We start from the raw sequence: 20,808 nt of genomic DNA on the forward strand, positions 1-20,808 counted from the left end.
TTTAGAGTTAAATGCCAAACTTTCAAGACAAGGGAAATAACCAGTGAGGAAAATTGCAAGGAATATGTAAAGAAAAAACAAAGAAAAAAAGGGTCATGATAATTTATAATATAAAATCTCCATCGGGTTGGTTTATTTTGTGGGATTTTACGTAATTAGACCAACAGAAATTAGGACTAATCGCACACGATTAAGTGTAGTCCAAGTTGGAGTATTCTGGAGCTAAAGCTTGCTATTTTCAAGATTGGTATTGGCTTTCAAGTGGGATAGTATTTCATGATAGTGTTTTAATACCACACGTTGGTGGATTTGACTGAAATAGGAAGAGTGGGTAGTTGTAAGGAACTACGATACTCAAGTCAATATTTGAATAAATAAGTATGAAAAAGATGAACGTACCTAGCCGACCACCTTTTTGTGTGACAATTTAGTTAATATGCCTTCTTATGAACTATTTGGGTGGCCTCTACAGCCTTCCTCTCATTGCAGTATGCCTCTTGGTGAGTTATATTTTTTTAGACTTAGCTAGAAGCTTGTCCATGCCATTTATTTATTAGTTGGATGAGATGGTGACCAGTCCTGGGTTGATTTACCATTTTGCCTATGTTTTTCAAAAAAAATTTCACTTTGCCCCCTTCCAAAACTATATATCAATTTGTCCCAATTTGATCAGAGTTTACGAAACTTACTCGAGAAGAAAGGTCACTTATTTGGGTAAGTAATTTACTTGAGTACAAGGCTCCCTTATGTACTCGAGTAAGTCACTTACTCGAGTAAATATTAAACATTGGTTTGAGTTTTAAAACCCACATTTTCTTTAGTAAGGGGTTATAACCTTTTGTCAAACTTCTCTCCTTCTCTTTACGCTGGTTGATCCTAACAATGTGGATATACCATAAAGTTAGTTATATCAGAATAGGCAGTTTGAGATAAGTCAGCTCATTTTTAATTATCTTCCCGGGACTATAGTGCAGCTGAAGTATTTGAGTTTGATATTTTTCATAAGGGAGGGGTTCACATTATATCTATTCTTGTCTGCACACACTTAATAATGCTTGAGGAGATATCTTGTCCACATTCAAAGGCGATGGTGAAAGTCTTTTACATTGATGGAGACCTTACATCTTGGGTATGTGATATTAACATTGTCAAGACTTCTAATATATGGATTGATTTACTTGGTTATGATATTGATGCCATTGATGATGTTTTGTCTTGTTATTGGGTGCACCATACTATCATTGAGGGTTATAGCATGTTTTCATTGTGCCTAAAGTGAAGAAGCCTTATGTGAGACTTACTTAGTATACTTAATTTGGTGTTGGGTTACTGACTGTGGAAGCCATAATATTGTTTTACATTATGACTCATTATTTTGCAGCAACCTTATAATCATGGGAAGATGCTGGAGAATGACTTGATTGTCAAGTGGACCATTCGTAATGCGATGTCAATAAACTCAAGGCACAATATTTGTTCCTTTATGCATTTTGTTGCTATGAAGGACACACTTCCATACGGTGTGCTTGTTCAAAAGATCCTGGAGTACTTCCAGATACCTATAGATGGTAAGACATTTAAGAATGTGAGAGGCTAGAATCGTAGGTTCGAGAAGTGTCTGCTTGAGTAGTATAGAATCACCATGGTTGGGAATGTGTGGCAATGAAAGTATCATCTTGAGTTTGAAGTCAATTTGATGGAAGATGAGGATGCACCTATGGAGTAGGCTGATGAGGAGATCCCAATACTTGATGTGGATTGATAAGTCTCCAATTTACTATGTTTTAAGGGTCAATAGAGTATGAAATTGAATTAAAAGTAATTAAAACTTATGAGAATTATAATTAAATTGTTATTTTATTCTCAATAATATTCTCATAAGATTTCTGATATTTTGCAGTAATTTCAGCTCAATAAAGAGATAATTGAAGATATCAAATATAGTTGCTTTGAATTTCTGAATGATTGAAGATTTTATCAAATCTTCCTTTGAATATTTTTAAGGAAAATTTCCATTAAATTAAAAAGAGAAAGATTTGAAGGATTTGGTCAAAGATATGATTAGAAGATTTGGAGGAGATTGAAATCAAGAGATATGATCAAGATTTGAATTAGAGGAGATTGAACCCAAGATATATAATGAAGATTTGATCAAGATTTCTAAGCAAGGCATAAACTCTATAAATAGAGACCCAGACCTCAGAGACAAAGAATCTTTGGCTGGAGAGAATTCTTGGAGGCTCACGCTGGAGATCAGGAATTTGACAGAGTTGAAGACCGGAGATCATTGATTCTTCTTATTCTTCTTCTCCTTCTTCTTTATTTCTTTTATGAATTCTTTTTATTTTAATTTGTTTAAGCCAGCTGTGTCTGGCTAGTTTGTTTTTGTAGTTGGGATCACGGACCCAACATGAATCCTTTATAATTTATGTATTGATATTTTATAAGTTAATTAGTTAGTTTGTTTTATTCTACCTGGTTTAATTTTTCATATCCTGTTTAGAACTGATCACTCTAAATTATAGGGCTTTGGGGGTTAGGACTCATAATAGACATATTGAGGTTTTAGTCTGGACAAGGTAGAATAACAATTTGTGTATGATCTAGACATAGGCTTACATAAATTGCAGACTCATAATTTATTTGCTTAATGCTTAATTCAAAAGAGATTACTAAGACATTAGAATTCTGATTGGGTTAAAGGGCTGAAATCATTAAGACATTAGGGTTCAATTATTTTATAGGAAAATAATGAATTGTCTAAACAAATGAATTAATTGATTATAAAATACAATACAAGAATATAAGGGAGGAACGGAGGTGAAGTGCATCCTGGCTACATACTTTTTTTAAATTTTTCATCAATATTTTCTCGCGTTCTCGAACTCTTCTTGCATGCGTTCAACTTTAATTGTTTTAAATTTTCTGTTTTAAATTTAATTATTTTTAAATTCTGTTTTGAAATTCTAAATCCAATTACTTTCACAACTCAACCAATTTTATTTTCCAACTTAAGAGGAATAGTTATACTAGTACTTGATGCATTAATCCTCGTGGGAACGATACTCTACTTATCACTTTATTACTTGAAACGAATGGTATACTTGCCGATTTCGCAACATGGATCCACGTCCTCCTGCTGTTGAGAGTGGATACACTCTTCATGATGTTATGACCTCCATCTATGCTATGACATGAGAATTGAGGGGGATGAGGCATGAATAGACTTTAAGGTGGAGATAAAGGGATAGTCGCCTGACGGTCTTACATATCAAATTGAGCACTTGGAGGTTTTGTTTGGACAGCTAACAACGATCGTGGATGAGTCTGTTGCAACTGAGGATGACGAGGACGAGAATGACAATGATGATGAGACTCGTTTGGAGTAATATAGGATTGTTTTCAGTGTGTATTGTTGTTTTATATGATTTGATCGGGAAATATGTTTGGGATATAAGTGAGAGTTAAAATGTTAGGTTGCAAAGAAGATGAAGAATGAGTAAGAGAAATTTATAAAAACATGGGAAAAACATATGGGTTATGGGCTTCGCATATGGTCTTTACCTGACACTTACTCGAGTAAATGGACTATTTACTGGAGTAAGTGTGGGTTAAACAATAGTCAAATGGGGGCATATTAATATATAGTTTGAGAACACTGGCATGTTGGTATAAAGTTTGAGAGAAAAGGGAAAAATGGAATTTTTTTTTTAAAATAAGGTCAAAATGGTCAATCAACTATATTCCTGAGCTACTAGAGTAATTTTGTGGGATGACGTGCATACACATCTTATGCGTTTCTTACTTGATAAGGATTGTTTTGCACCGATATGAGCATTCTCTCTCAATTTAGTGGACTTGTATTGTACTTTGTTGTCCATATTAATTCATGTATGAGTTGGCTAATAAGTTTAAAAAGTTTCAACATGCACAATTTTCGTCCACTTAAATAATTTTTTTAAAAGTAAAAGTCATTTATAAAACCACGATTAAACATTCATCTGAAATAAAAAAAATGGCTCAGTCAGTGGAATAATGCCATTCTATTTAGTTCCATGTATTTTATACCCAATTTTCCAAATTCCTTCTTCTTCATCCTTTCTTTTACGTATATATCCACTGACGCTATTTCTCCACGATGAAGAGTGAGAGCAACGTTGACCAAATAGCGATACTAAAAATGCCATTGCAGGAGCCACCTCACATGACATTGCACCTTTTATATTTGTCATCGATGAGCTTCCATTTAAATGGAGGCTTTAGATTCAACCTCGTTGCTAAAGATGTTTTGCAATTGTACTTATTTGACAAAGTGCTAGGCGAAAAGACCTAAAAGAAGTGTTGTCGATCCGGGATCGTCCTAAATTTAAGGAGGACCCCAGTAAATCAGATCCTCCTTTGCTCTATTTCACAAAGGAAGATATGCAAGGTGTTTTGCCAGGGCACGTAGATGGTTTGGTCGTCACCGGAACCTGGTGAATTGCCGGGTTAAAAAGATCTTCATACGTGCAGGAAGCAGTGTCGACCTTATACTATGGGGTTCCTTCAAAAAGATGAACCTTGATGAGGAGGACCTCAAACCATGCAAGACAACCTCAATAGCTTTTAATGGAGAAAATACACCTCCTAAAGGCTACATAGATCTAAGGTTGACCCTGGGAACAAAGGAAGCGTTCAAATTAGAACGAGTGAGATTTATAGTAGCTGACTTCCCGTCAGAATATAATATAATTCTGGGGAGACAAACCATACACAAATGGGACATGTTGGTCTCTACAAAGCATCAAAAGATAAAGATAGTAAGCAGCAAGAATGAAATCATTACCATCAGTGGCGATAAAAAAGAATTCAGAGAATGCTACTTTGAAACAGTCAAAGAAAATGAAGGCGAACACTTTAGTCCAACCCGGATACGTCCAGGGGATAAAGCTGGCAAGAAGGAAATCCCTCATCATTCAGGAAAACCTGTTAATGTGGTTGAGTTGGATATGAGAGAAAAAGTGATTCCCAGGCCAGAACCAGATGAGGAATTAGAAGACCTTGTGATGGGAAAAGAACCTGGTCAATTTACCCGAATTGGTAAAACCATAGATCCCCACATCAAGTAAGAGCTAGCCGGGTTTCTCAAAAGTAACACGGATGTCTTTACATTGAAGTCATCAGAGATTCCCCGCATAGACCCAACCCTTTGCTGCCACAAGTTGGCAGTTTAGCCCGGATCAGTACCAGTTTCGCAGAAGAAAAGAAAGCTTGGGCCAGAAATAAAACGAGTTCGGAGGAACATGTGAAGGAATTGCTGGATGCCGGATTTATTCGTGAAATACAATATACGACCTGGCTAGCCAATGTCGTCATGGTTAAAAAACCCGACTAAAATTGGAGAATTTGCACTGATTACACGGATCTGAATAAAGTGTGCCCAAAGGATTCTTACCCTATGCCCAACATAGATCAGCTAGTGGATAACTCAGCTGGATTTCAATTGCTATCCTTCATGGATGCTTATTCGGGTTATAACCAGATCCCGATTATTCCTGAAGATTAAGAAAAAAATGCCTTTATTGCTGAAAAGACCAATTACTGCTACAACGTGATGTCGTTTGGGCTCAAAAACTCTGGGGCTACGTACCAGAGGATGATGAACAAAGTGTTTGAGCATCAACTGGGCAAGAATGTAGAAGTGTACCTTGATGATATGATCGTTAATTCATTCGACATGACGAACCATGTCCGAGATCTGGAGCAGACATTCCAAAAGCTTAGAAAATATCGCATTCGGTTGAACCTGGTAAAATGTGCATTTGGAGTCCCAGCAGGAAATTTTTTGAGTTTCATGTTAACCCATAGGGGAATTGAAGCAAACCCTAACAAGTGCAAGGCAATGCTTGATATGAAAGCTCCTCAAAGCAAGAAAGAGGTTCAACAATTAACTGGTAGGCTGGCGACACTAACCCGGTTCTTACCCAAGTCAGCTGAGAATGCCCTCCCATTTTTCTAATTTTTAAAGAAAGAAGCTGTGCAAGTCAGGAACCCATAATGTCAATCCGCGTTCGACAAGAATAAGAAATGCTTGGCAACCCCACCAGTAATGTCTAAGCCAGAACCAGGAGATACTCTGATCCTATATCTGGCTGTGGGGGAAGAGGCAATAAGTGCCGTTTTGATTAAAGAAACCAGTAAAGGTCAGGAGTCAATATACTTTGTTAGTAGAGCCTTGCAAAGTCCTGAGTTAAGATACCAGAAGCTGAAAAAAATGGCCTTCTCCTTGTTGATTACAGCGAGGAGGTTGCGGCCATACTTTCAGGGACACCAGATAATAGTTCGCACTAATCAACCCATACGGCAAATGTTGCATAAGCCGGATCTGGCAAGAAGAATGACTAACTGGGCAATTGAACTCTCTGAATATGACATAACATATGAAAGTCGAAAAGCCATTAAATCACATGCTTTGGCCGAATTCATAATGGAGCTCACCCCGGTTAGCCCAGAAATGGGAGAAGTTGAAGATACTTGGAGGAGGGTATATGTAGATGGATCCTTCAATGATAAAGGAAGTGGAACTGGGATAATACTAGAAAGTCCAGAAGGAGTGGCAATAGAACACTTATGGAACCTGGGTTTCCCAACTTCAAATAATCAAGCAGAATATGAAGCCCAAATATCCGGGTAGATGCAGGCTAAGAAGCACGGGGCTAAAAGGGTTAAAGTCTTAAGTGACTCCCAATTGGTGACTTCTCAGATAGAACGAAAATATCACGCCAAAGGCCCTCTGCTGATGAAATACCTAAACAAGGTCCGAGAAATGATGGCCGAGTTTGAAGAGGTGAAAGTCACTCATATTCCTTGAGGGAAAAACAACCGAGCTGACATCTTGTTTAAATTGGCAAGTACAAAAAATCCAGGAAACCACAGAATCGTGGTACAACAGAGCAGAACAGAGCCGAGTTGCGTGATGATAATCACCTCCGCAAATGACTGGAGGCAACCCATAGTGGCATACCTTGAGAAAGGGACATTTCCTGAAGACCCATTTGAGTTTAGGAAGCTGGTCCGAGATGCAACGCAATATGCAATAGTGGAAGATCAGCTATATAGAAAGGGGTTGCACGTCCCTATGCTGAAATGTTTAAACTCGGAAGAAGCAGAATATGTGCTGGCTGAGATACACGAAGAATCAATGGCCACCACATCGGGGGAAAAGCTTTGGCTTGAAAAGCCCTCCGAGCTGGCTATTACTGGCCAACTATGGAAGCAGACTGCAAAGAACATATCAAAAGATGCGAAAGTTGTCTGAAGAATGCCAGACTGATTCTTTCACTACCAGAAAAATTGAAATACATCTCGGCTCCATGGTCCTTTTTCAAATGGGGGATGGATTTGCTGGGACCCTTCAAAGCTGATGAAGGACAGTTAAAGTGGCTAATAGTGGCCGTGGATTATTTCACCAAGTGGATAGAATCAGAACCGATTACTACAATAACCCCGGCCAGGGTGAAAAAGTTCTTTGAAAGGAACATCGTTTCCAGGTTTGGAATACCGGCCGAGGTGGTGAATGATAATGGGATACAGTTTGTCGATAAACGGTTCCAGGAGTTGATGAAAAACTTGAAAGTCAAACACCACTTCGCATCGGTGGAACACCCACAGTCAAATGGGAAAGCTGAAGCTGCAAACAAGGTAATTGTTGACGGGCTCAAGAAATGAATGATGGATTCCAAAGAAAGTTGGGTTCATCAATTATACTTTGTTTTGTGGGCCTACTGAATGAGTACCCAGACAGCGACGGGGGAACCCCTTTCAGATTGACAAATGGATGTGAAGCCATGATTCCAGTAGAGATTGGAGAACCCTCTTGGAGAAGAATGAATTCTAATAAGCAGAATGAACAAGAGAACAGTAAACTGCTCATTTATGAATTAGATCTCATTGATGAAGCCAGGGTCACAGCTCACTGTCGGGATATGATGGCCAAACAACTGATAGCAACTAGATACAACAAAAAGTGAGGCCAAGAGTCTTTGAGAAAAATGACTTGGTCTCAGGAAAGCAGATATTGGCAATAAGAATGCCAGAGATGGGAAGCTAGCTGCAAACTAGGAAGGCCCTTACCGAGTCAAAGAAAACCTTGGAAGAAGAGCTTATGTCCTGGAAACAACGGAAGGCAAAGGAATCAAGAGAACCTAGAACGCGGATAAGCTGAAAGTATATTACAGCTAAATCTGGGATCCACCTTATGAAGATTTGAAATATTTCAATTTATTTGAAGTTTTTTCTAGGTGAATTATTTTCTTTTTTAGGGACTTGACAAAAGCCGAATATGCCGGCAAATTCATGTAATCGACAAATTTGATATCAATAAATGAGAAAATTTTCTTTTTTAAGATTTATTCTTATTCAATTTTGATGCATCAATACACATTCTGAGGTGCAAGTACAGTTTGTCATACTGACTCTGATCAAGTCGAAATGTTCCTTACCTCGGTCAAAAGGCCTAAGGGGGACAAGTGACAATACTGCCTTTACCTTAGGAAAAGTCGGGTTACAAAACTCAGGCTATGATGAAACAGTTAAGTCAACGCAGACAATTACCATTATCAATGTAGGCTTGCCGAAATGGTTAAGTCAAAATAAACATGCGTAATAGAAAATGACAAAAAAGGAATCCGTATGATGCCTTTTGACCTCGACCAGGTCAGTATTCCTGCACTTGTAAAATGCACAAGTTGCAAATGCGAGAAAATATTCGAGTTGTTAAACCCATCTTGGATGGGGGGCAGCACGAATAAGGTTTAAGAAAACTTGGAAAATCGACTAAGTTATAAACCTTGATAACGAATATGCAAATATGTTTATCAAATTAGGAAAATGCTAAGTGCTAAGAAGTATTTAATAAATATTTCAGGAAAGATGATGATTCTTGAATACTTAGGCAAATGCGTTTAAGCGATTAAAAGGATATGCAATGCAAAGTACAAAAACACCAAGGCAGATTACGAAGGAAAGTAAAATACTTCAAAGAGGTTAAAAAATTAAAACCGAGATATAACCGGCAATATTCAGAGCAAACTAAAAAGGGGCTCAAAGAGCCCCGATTGAAAAGGAAATTACAAGGTTAACCGGCATCCCAGACCTTCATTCGGCTGGATTGGCAGGAGTCTCCTTTGGTGCTGCTGGAACCTCAGTGGGCTGAGTGGTTTCCTCCTCACCCTCTTCAACAACAATCACCTCCCCCTCAGTTTGAGTGACTGAGTCACCCGCTGGAGATGCGGAGGGAGGAGGAATGATTTGGCCATTGCTGACGTATACCCGGGAATTCAAGCCGGCCATGTTCAACTGCACATCAGGGTTGAGGATTTGAAGTTTGCTTAAGGCATTGTTGAAGGAACCAGTGATGGATTTTTCGAGTTCACCTCGATAGAGCTGGGCACTATCCTCAGCTTTCTTCAACTTGTCCTCCAACTTCTCATACATTATCCTGAAGCCCTTCATCCTCAGGCAGTCGCCGGCGCACAGGCTTTGAAGTTGATTATTGTCCCGTAGAAGGTTGGTGAAGTCCTCATTCACTTTGGCCAAATCAGCAACAGTCTGGTCATGTTCCTCTTTGAGAGAGGAAAAATCCTCCTTCACCTTCAGCAGTTCGGCAACCGTCTTCCCTTTCTCCTCCCGAGATGCAGCAGCCTCATTAAGGGTGCAAAGATATTTGTGCTAGAGAGAAAGTAAAGGTCTTTCCATTCCAGCCATCCTCACACAGCAGAGTTCTATATCCTACAGTTCCTTAATCTGAGCTGCGGTAAAAGGAGATGAGCTGAAGAATGGTTCAGGAGGGAAAATCGCATCCTGGAGAACACCACTCATCCCGGACTTCCATACAACATGTTTGGCTAACACAGGGGATGAAGGAGGGGGAGGAGTCTTAACCATTTGCTGAGAGGAGTTAAGGGCACCAGTGTCAGCAGAGATTCCCTTATTCTTACTGCTGATAGCAGCAGCATGGCCTTTAACAGCCGGGATTCCATTGGCTTTGTCAGCGGCAGGCTTCTTGACCTTAAGATATGAAGCTTTTCTTTTTCTGCTTGTCGAATCGATAGCAGCATCTTTCTTTCCTTGGCTCAAAACGGCTAGCCAGCTGGGTTGTTCAATTTGTTGGTTTTCCATGTCGGGAACTGCAAGTCAAAGGAAACGAAGTTGGTTATAAGATGCAGTATAACCAATGTATATAGAAGTGTAAAAATAAAACATACTTAGTTCAGCATCAAGTTCTTCTTGGGACTTATAAATAAGGGATGCAACACTAGCATGCTTGTGCGACTGGAGGTATGTACCCATTGCGATCACAGTATCGACATCAGTGGGGTTCAACTCGGAATCTTTGAAACGATAGCTTGAAGAAGGAAATTGATAGTGGTCAGATGACCAGTATAAGGGAAATTTTCCCTCCAGATCTTCGAAGGCGCAATTACTGAGAAATCATACCTCCTTACCGGTATGCGCAGAGACTTTAAAGAACTTGTCTTTAAAGTTTTTGAAAGAATCAGTGTAAACTTGGAAAAGTTTACGACCAGGGACACCCCGGATGGTGACCTAATCCTTTCGTTCTGGAGGTTCACGACCAGTTCGAGGGGTAATTGCTTGAAAAAAGAAAAAGAAAATGCAAACAGAAGGCGACAGAGTAAGGTATGCACAAAAACGCTCGAATGACTTGACGAAACCCCAAACATTGGGGTGAAGCTGAGTAGGAGCTATGTGAAGGTGATTTAGAATGTCCATCTGGAACTCGGTAAAAGGAAACGTAATGCCAAGTTGAGTCACGACATTCTGGTAAAAGAAGAAGAAACAAGGCTCTTCTGAAGTTCCCTTAGAGCAGACCGGTTCATCTTCTCGTGGGGGGATTATATCGAAATTCTCTAACTTCCCAACGGGAAGCTCAGCTACATCATCAGTGCTCATCTCGAATAAGTATTTAAGACTTCGTAAGTTACCCAGGGAAACTGGCATACTAAAGAGGTAAGAGGAGACTCGAAACATGACTCGGCAGAACCTGACTCCTCTACGACCTCGGGGGGGGGGGGGAAGATGCCATAAATACCTAAAACAATAAAAGAGTTTAATCAGAAGAACAGAATGGGCATACCTAAATCAAAAAAGCTACTCGATGAAGAGTCACTAGAAGATGAGGAGGAAAGGTTGTCCGAGATGGCAATGGGATCATCTGCCTCACCAGATGCGGGGGTAGAATCTGGAACATCCTCTTGTCGGCAACTAGCTAAAGTAGACTCGGCTAAAGAGTCTCACCCTTGTTCAATAAGTTTGGAACTCAGAAAAATGCATGAGTAGCAAGGACCGACTTTCTGGAGAGGGAAAGACCGTTGAACAACCCGACGGGATAAGGGAGATGTTGGTTTTGTTATAGACGGGCGATGGGGAATTTCGGGACTGGTTTGCGAAAAGTATTGGGGAATGCGTCTGCTCATGGAAAGACGACTACCACCCCGACTGAAGGAACCACTTCCCCAGCTCTGACCTAATTCCTGACCAGATAACCCGGACCTTCTTTTGGATCTACTACCGCGATAACCGCGAAGCATGGCTTCCCGTTCCTTTTCCTCATTTCTAGGAATCCCCCACAGCCAAAAACGAGCACTAAGGGGAATCTTTTTCAAAAATTCAGAATCTTCCTCCTTCTTCTCCTCACAATGAAGAAGGAGGTTTTTTATCCCTCATTTTGTTAAGTTCCAAACGACACAAATTTTTAAAACAACAAAGGAACAATGACAAGGAGAGGATGATGAACGCTAGAGTGTCAGGAGTGAAGCAATGTACAACACTCTAGAAATACAGAAAGTTGATGCAACAAGAAGAAAATCAATCAACAAACAAATCAACAGAATGACATGCGAAGAATAGAAAGTTCCAAAAAGAAAGAAACATGCTCAAAATCAGCTGGTCAAATGCGAACAACCCAAGGAAGAAGTAACGAAAATGCCAAAGCAAGCGAAGTTCCTGAATAAAGAGATGAACTTGTAAGAGTTTGCAAGAAGTGCGATCAAAGATGCTGGTGCGCAAGAAGAAGAGAAATTTCTGCACAACGCTCACAATTGAAACAAAGGCAAGAACTTCTCTAGGAAATCAAAGTAAAGAACAAAAAGAGGTAAAACATGCGTGCAGAATAGGCACAATGGTAACCACAGTAGTCGTGGATGGCAAGGGTCAGGGGCACCAAAGTCATTTCACCCGTGAGTGATAACCGTAGCAGTCGTGGATGGCAAGGGTCAGGGGCACCAGTGTCATTGCACTTTAAAAGCAATGATTAGACGCCTGAAACGACGCCCCTAATAGATGGGCACAAAATGCGAAAATGGCATAAAACGGCTGCAGCACGCTAACACACGCGTCCAATGTAACAGCCTCAAACCCTGTAGCATGATATTGTCCGCTTTGCCCCGCGCACAAGCACCGTCGAGCTCACGGTTTTGTTTCTTGGGACACCCCACAAAAGGCCTCATACTAGAAGAGGTATCCACACCCTTATAAGGCATGCTTTGTTCCCCTCTCCAACCGATGTGGGACATTACATCCTCCCCCACTGGGAATACAGCGTCCCCGCTGTACACACCGGTCCAGGGCCAGGCTCTGATAATTTGCAAAAGTCGTTATTAGTTCGTTGTGCACAATGATCTGCTTGACTCAAGGATATCTCCTTCTTAGATACCTTGAAGATGACATTAGATCCAAGATTAACCTACCAGTCTATTAGACTGGAGATTTATGTCTCCAAAATAGAACAGAAGTCTATTTTATCATTTAACTCTCAAATAGTATCACTCATAAGTCATAACCAATACTCGGACTGATCCAAAACTTAAATTATTTGTATGTGACTTGTACATTTATTTGATACTTGTTAAGGTTTATTGTGCTTACTTTAGTAGTCCAGTATGTTTTAGGAGGTAGTTTTTTTTTTATGTATAGTAGTCTCATGTTTGACTTGACTTGACATCCACTGTCTGTTAGTCTCAGGTAATTTTTCAATACAAATCATTACTCAAATAAATAAGTCTTCTTAGTCAAAGATTTTAAATTCAAGTACTAATAATGGAAAAAATATTATTGAAAAAGCTGTGTTATATGGATCCGACAACAATTAATCGGTTGAAAAAAATAAAAATAAAAACCAATTAGTCGGATCCAAAAATATCCTAAAAGTCACCCTACCTAAATAAGAGAAAGACATGTGCTCTATTATTTATGATTGAGTGTGGTTGTTAAAAAATATGAGAAACAAATGATGTTATACAATAGTTTATGCTGGACGTGATAGGTGGAACCAAATATGAAACAATGAAAGCCGACCCCATGCATTATGGAGTTATCTGAAACACTTTTTTAGTGGGGAAGAGAGAGAGAATGCAGAAAAAGAGAGGAGAGAGGAGAGATTAGAGAATCTTTGGTGGGAATAATGACTACACTGTTAGCTTGTTTTTGCTTCTTTCTCATACTATGTTCAATCAACTATGTTCAATCAACCTAGTTGATAGTTTGAACTTTTTATGTATGTGATGGAAGCAGGTGTTTGCTTTCTTTAAAAAAACCCAAAATTCTACCAAAAAATAAAAAGAAGTTACTGTATTTCTGACATTCAGAAAATAGCATATTTGATCATATCCTCTATGTTTTTTTTAAATGATTTTATATATCTCAATACCTCCCTTTCCTCTAACTTCTCTGTCCCCCAACTCTCCACTCCCATCTTACCTTTGCTTTCCCATAATTAAACATCACTGCCCACCATCTCATTGTCTCTATCTTTCTCCCTCCATTTACTCTCCCTTTATTTTTATTCCTTTTTCAGTTAAATTGTTTTATACTATTAGAAGAAGAAAAAAAAACTTAGTTCTCACTTTACCTTCTGTTAGTGTTTCATGAACTTAAAAATCCCATAGGCTTGTTTTGTCTTCTCATAATCAACCATACCAGGAGAAGAAACACTGAAATACATGTCTCCAATTCCAAAGTGATCTCAGAAGCAAGACACTTTCACTTGATCTTGAAACTTGAGAGAGAGAGAGAGGGTATGTGATACTCTTTTACTGTTATCTCTGTACTGAACTGCTGATTGTTTTCTTGTTTTGTTTTTCTCCTTGTCTTTAGTCTTTCATGGTTTCTAGACAAGTTAGAATCACTGGATAGACTAAATGTTTTCTGAATTCTACCTTCAAATGTTCCATCATCCCATCCTTGCTCTAGTTTTGCCGTTTTGCCTTATTTACCACACCACCAAACTCTCCCTTCTTCACAAGTAAGACTTCCTTTTGTCCTTGAATTGGAAATGAAGAAAATGAAACAAGTTTCTGCATGCAATTCCTTGACTTGGTTATCTGCAGATGTTGTTCTTCCTCTATATTTATGTTTTTGTTTTTCTTTGTCTTGTGTGCTGACATGGTGGTTACTCACTCACTCACTCACTCTTATTTCTTACAATTTGTTAATCTTGCTCTGCACATGCAAACTGATAGTGTACAAGTTTAAACTGAGAACTGGGTTCTCTCTCCATCCCCCCCCCCCCCCCCCCAGTGTTAAAGGGTTGAGGGACACTCAATTACGGTGTTCAATCTCCTAAGTAATTTGGTTCTTGGAAATATATAATTAGAAAGAATCTCTCCATATAGATTTCAGATCAAGAGTGAATAGGTTGTTACTATTAGTGTAAAGTAGTAGGAATTTGATTTCCTGGATAATTGATAGTACTCATGCCATGGTGAATGTAAAAACACTAACTATTGATGAACTTAAGGTGTGTTTGGTACAAGATAAATTTTTTTGGTGACCGGAAATCATGATTAATGAAAATTCAGTAGAAATTGAGTTTACTTGGAATCTTAGGAAAGAGGTGTTTGGTTCGCCAAAATATTACCGAGAATATTGGGTAAAAATTACTGATTTCATATTTGGTTTAGAACGAAATATGACTTGGAATATGAGGTTATTTTACAAAAATAACCCCAAACTATTTTTACTTTTGTAATTGATAGATTGAGTCTAGATTTTTATGTGTATTGAGGTATTTTTGTCTCAAAATTTATTATTGTGCTTTCCCTTTACTTGGTATTCTGATTGGTATTCCGAATTACCATATTATTTTTGGTAATCTGAATAGTGACTTTTCTTTATAAATCAAATTACCGGTAATTCTTGGATATCCGGGAATCGTAATTTATTCCTTCCACCAAACGTGGTAATTACATTTACCAAAGAAGGATTACCGGTAATCCTCTTCAAAAACTTGAAACAAACACCCATGGCATGTTTCCTTGCTACTTTTTCCCAGTTCACATGCTTACAAAAAGAATTCTAGAACATTGGAATGGATAATACCAAGTCTGACTTGACTACATTGGGTCATAAACAAAGAGTTCAGTGGGAGTTTCCAATCTGAATTGACAATACATATCTAGTTCGACCTTAAATTTCAATCATACATTTGCACCTAAGGTGGGTTTTGAGTGGTTCATACTCAAGATTCTTGTTTTACTATCTTTTTTCTTAGAGAAGTCTAAAAAAGCAGAATAGGCTAAGGGATAGTGGTATCCCAACAACATAAGATAAGATCCCGAAACCTTGCTTATGAAGAGGGGTAATTAATTCCTATTGCACCAGCCAGTATTTGGTCTGTGTGTCAAAGACTAAGGATAGATGGATTTTGTTTCTAAAAAAATTAAGGAAAATATTTGATCATTGTATTTGATTTCAGATCTACCATAAGCCAAAACTCAAATTCAATAGATATTATTTCTACTTCAACTAACGTAGTTTTGTTTATGTTTTTCATTATGGGTTGTGGTCATGGATAAGCATTCCATTTATTGGTAACAAGGTGAGGTACGAATTATTTTTACGGTACAATTTGCTTTTAACCAATACCCTTTGAATCATCCCACTATTTAGTACCTCCTTTTATCAGTTAGGTAGGCCAACGTATTGCAAAGCAAGCACTTAATACAAATGCTTTTTCAGCATTTAGTCCATTTATCGAGGTACTTGAAACACAACACATGCCAATATTTCTATGTCAATGAAAATGTGTATCTGTGCCAGGCTGCCAGGACTAATTGGCTTCCATAAAGGAAGACATAAAGCTTAGATGTTTGTTTTTTGCCCCATGCTGGATAAATTATAATCCTTTACAGTAGTATCAAATATCAATAGAAACTAGAGGCCTGTAAAATTATGACTGAGGTCAAACTAACTCAAGAAGTTCTAGTTTTGATGCTTGCTAAATATGAACTGATGGATTTTTAATTGCAGGACCAAACAGTTCTTTCACTTCAAGCTCTTACAAATAAATCTTATTCTGGTGGTAGGTTGATGCACTTATTTGGTCAATTAGCTTGAAAATTAGCACGGGTAAATCATGAAACCAAACTTTGATCTTGAAGTGGAGGCCTCAGCAGAAGATGAATCTGAAGTTAGTAGCAATGCTGCTTCCAATATATCTATTCATGAAACCACTGCAGGCCCTTGTAATGAAAGCCCCACTAACCCTTCCAATGTCACAAATCCAACAGAGCTTCATCCTCATTCAGATGCTATATCACTTGATTTAACTCTCAACTTCAATAAGAATGACTTAGTGGCAAGAGATTCAATAGGATTCTCATTCTCAAGCACTAGTGAGAGCAGCAACAATGAACCTGCTTCTCAAACTACTGCAGCAACCATCCCAAGAGTTTTCTCTTGCAATTACTGTCAGCGCAAATTTTTAAGCTCACAGGCTCTTGGTGGCCACCAAAATGCACACAAGAGAGAAAGAACATTAGCAAAGAGAGCTCTGAGAATGGGGTTTTTTTCTGAAAGGTATGCCAGTGTAGCATCTCTTCCTCTATATGGTTCATTTAGGTCCTTGGGGATAAAGGCACACTCTTCAATGCACCATGGTTTTTCACCAACAATAAGGCCTCCTGAGATAAAAAGCAATGCAAGATTTGAGCAAGGATATATTGGTCTTCCAATATTCTTGGAGGATGATGATGCAGAACTGTTGTGGCAAGGTAGTTTCCGTAAGGTTACTGAGGGAGGTAATACTCATCAGAACTTCATAACTGGAAGTTCAAATTTGAGTTTTGCTGAGGTGAATCCACCAGTTGAGACAGAGAACTCGACACCCGAATTAACATTGAAACTTTGATGGGGTTAACAAGAGTTTCCTCTTATTTTGTACAGTAAGACATACATGCAAGGGCAATGATGATGCCAGATTGATCATTATACTTGCTGGGCCACCTGTGACTATCTTCTTCAGTTTTCTCTTACAAATCCTTGCTTTGGTGTTTTACTCTGCATGTTTCTTGTTGTATAAGAGCTCTGAGAGTACAATTTTGGAGCTCCTGTGCCTGTCATATAAATCCTGTTTTTTGTTTACTGTAATTACTGAGCTTCTACTGTGTTTTCTGTATCATTTGTTTCTATTTTGGATCATATTGACTATTAATTATTTAGCTTCTTTAGTTAGAGGATAAATAATTTAAGGTTTCTAAATTTATTTCCTCTTAGAAATGTGATATGAGCTCAAGTAACTACGGATACTTTGCAGATGGAAGTTGCTTGGAGGTGGTCAAGGTTACTTTTATATACTAATGAAATTCCACTCTTTTGACATGGTATATCATAGTTTATTACCAAACCAAGAAAGATGAACACAACAAAGGATTGGTAATAGGTAACAGACAGTGGAGGAGCTGTAAGCGCTGACGATGGCGGGGAGTGGTCGCCGTTGCAAAGAGGCACGGACAAGGAGCGGCTCCTGACAGGCTTCCAGCAGGGAGTTACATACGTGAATGAATCGAATCGACACCCGAAAGAGAGGGATTCCAAAGACTGTGCAGGGATGAGACTGCACAGTTTGGGATAGCTTGTAAGAATTAATTGGTACTACCTATACTAACAAGATGCATATACTTTTCGGTAGCTCATAACAGAAGAACTCAATAGTTAAGCGTGCTTGACTTGGGACAATTCTGGGATGGATGACCTCCTGGGAAGTTTTCCCATGAGGTGTGTGAGTGAGAAAAAAGCACACTGAAAAGTCTCGTATTAGTATGTGGGGGATAGTCATTGAAACTTGAAGCGGCTGGGCGTTACAAGTCGTATCAGAGCAGGGCCTCTCTTCTAGTACGGTGTGGTTCGAGGACGAACCAGGCGGAAGCTGGTGGGCATGCAACATCCCAAGCGCTGACGAGGGAGGGGAGTGATCGACAGTGGGAAAGGGCATGAATAAGGAGCGGCTCCAGACAGGCTTCCAGAGGGGGGTTACATGAACGAATGAATGTAATCGACACTCGGAAGAGAGGGACTCCAAAGACTGTGCAGGGATGAGACTGCACAGTTTGGAATAACGTATAAGAATTAATTGGTACTACCTATACTAACAAGATGCATATACTTTTAGGTAGCCCGAAACGAAAGAACTCCAAAGTTAAGCGTGCTTGACTTGGAGCAATTCTGGGATGGATGACCTCCTGGGAAGTTTTCTCAGGAAATGTGCGAGTGAGGAAAAAACACACTGAAAAGTCTTGTGTTAGCATGTGGGGGATAGTCATTGATTCTTGAAGCGATCGGGCGTTACAGGAGCCAGGATTGGAGGAGAGGGGATGCGAAAATTAATTTTTTGTCTTGCATAGTTTTAGTGTTTTCTTACCTATTGACCCCATACCTTCATGGAACTCATTTAGGTAATTTCTTACCAAAATATTAACATTTAACAACATTTCAATGACTGAAAAAATGTACTACTGGCTAGGTTCAACAGACATTAAAAGTAGTGTAAAGCAATAATTAAAAAAAAAAGTGCCTATATTAAACATTAACATTAACTAAAACAATGCTTTTAAATATTTTTTTTTAAAAAATAAAGACTGTAACCAAGTTGCTCCAAAAAATGAATCTTTTAAGTTAGAGCAAACTTATTTTCTCTATATGAAACCACTACATAAAGAGAAACACGACTATGCAAATAAAAAAAAAGAAAAAAGAGCAAAGCAAAAAGGTCAAAGCTATCATTAACCAAAACATAGCAAATGAAAATAAAAAAGAAAATGAAGAAAACGGTACACATAACACACACATATTACGTGAAGTGGAGGTAGATTTCAACTTGGATTCAAATCAGAACTTCCTGAAGAAGCACATTTAACAGTAACAATAGCACCACGTCTAGCGTTCAACTGCATCATATTTTTTCTTTCTTTTTGTTTTTGGGAAAGGGGGTGACCGCCCACACTAGCCTCCCCTTTGCTTCGCCCTTGGTAACAGATAATGAGCAAGAACCAGAAGTAGACTTGAATTTTTTTATTATACCTAATTTGTCATCCTTCAATCCTATCAATGCCAAGCAATGATTTTATTTTATTTTTGTTATATAAAACATTTTTTTTGTCTATTTTATTTCTTAAAACATAAATTTTTCTCGGGTTCGTTTTTTCTGCCGTTACTGCAGATAAGCTATCTGCAGTAATCCCAATACGACGTCGTTTTGGGGCGAAAATCATGGTATTTTTGTAATTTTAATTTATTTCAAGATTATTATAGTCTTTATAATTATAATTTTTAATATTTCAATCCCAAAATAACGTCGTTTTGGAAGTAAATGCAGATAACTTATCTGCAGTAACTGCAGAAATATTTTTCTGATTATTCTCACTTTTCTTGTTTATGTAAATCTATATGTAGTATTTGCATTTAGGCAGATTTAAGCACATGCATCGAAGTGGAGGCAATAGCCTATTCATCTAAAAAATGTAAAACAATGGCAATGTATGCCTATGACTAAGGGATGTAATTAGGCCGGAGAGCCTATTAGGGACCTACAACCTGGCTTAATTTAGGTCTAGCTCGGTCTACTCTATTTTTTAAGTAGAGCAAGTTTAGACTTTTAGAAAAATCTATTTAAAATATTAGGACATGATCCCATTTCAAAAAGCCTGGCCTAAAAGCCTACATACTAACCCTTTCATTTTTTTAATATTATAATATATTTATGATATCTATTGTTCACTTGAAGACATATTCTGAACTCATGATTTCGAACACTAATTTTCAAAGTAATATGATTAAAGTTATTTTAACAAATAATAAATATTTATTTAAAATTTAAAGCATAATATTAAATTAAAATAGTAAGAAAAGTGATTTACCAAAAAAAAAAAATAGGAAGAAAAGTGCAAATTATATGCGTATATACATATATGAAAATTTCATGTGATATTTATGAACGTTATTTCATGTGTTGTTAACGAAGATATTAATTATGAAATTTTCATGTGATCTTTATAAACATTTTAATGTTATCGATCTTTATGAATATTATTTTATGTGCTGTCGAAAATATTTTTTCATGTGATCTTTGTAAATAAAATTTCTTATCTTTTATATTTTAGTTTGATTTGAGCTTGTAAACTTTAGTTTGCAACTTGGTAGGCCTTACAGGCCATGTTAGACTTTTTAGTTTTTTTATATTAGGTCAGAACAGATCTATAAATCAAGCCTTTAATAGGCTAAAGACTAGTATAGGCTTTAAATGTTTTACATAGGCTTAGGCTATCAAAGCTAAAGCCTGGCCTAACCTGGCCCATTTACACTCTATAATGACCTCAAATGGTAAATCTTAATTAGAGATTTAATTTAAGGATTTAAATGCTATAATTAGAATCAGAACATGATTTCAAGTGTTTTGACCGGAATCATGACTAGGTCATGAATAGTGCTTTATGCCGGATGGTTTGCATTTTGGGAATCAACCAGTAGAGATTAAAA

The 20,808-nt window shown here is 38.0% G+C and overlaps 1 protein-coding gene across 1 annotated transcript; it reads left to right on the forward strand.

The window, feature by feature from the left end:
* The first annotated feature begins 13,734 nt into the window (after positions 1 to 13,734).
* On the forward strand, positions 13,735 to 17,427 carry LOC133286886 (zinc finger protein 4-like). The gene is made up of 2 exons (XM_061484387.1): positions 13,735 to 14,072; positions 16,306 to 17,427. The coding sequence occupies exon 2, from the start codon at positions 16,412 to 16,414 to the stop codon at positions 17,183 to 17,185; it is 774 nt and encodes a 257-aa protein (XP_061340371.1). The 5' UTR covers positions 13,735 to 14,072; positions 16,306 to 16,411; the 3' UTR covers positions 17,186 to 17,427.
* Positions 17,428 to 20,808: the final 3,381 nt, after the last annotated feature.

This window comes from Gastrolobium bilobum, unplaced genomic scaffold (genome assembly GCF_033153095.1).
Source record: "Gastrolobium bilobum isolate Gb01-03AN ecotype WA unplaced genomic scaffold, APGP_CSIRO_Gbil_v1 utg3261, whole genome shotgun sequence".
NCBI lineage: Eukaryota > Viridiplantae > Streptophyta > Magnoliopsida > Fabales > Fabaceae > Gastrolobium > Gastrolobium bilobum.

Coding starts and splice junctions, on each gene's coding strand:
- LOC133286886 (XM_061484387.1), top strand. CDS start 16,412: ATGAAACCAAACTTTGATCTTGAAGTGGAGGCCTCAGCAGAAGATGAA.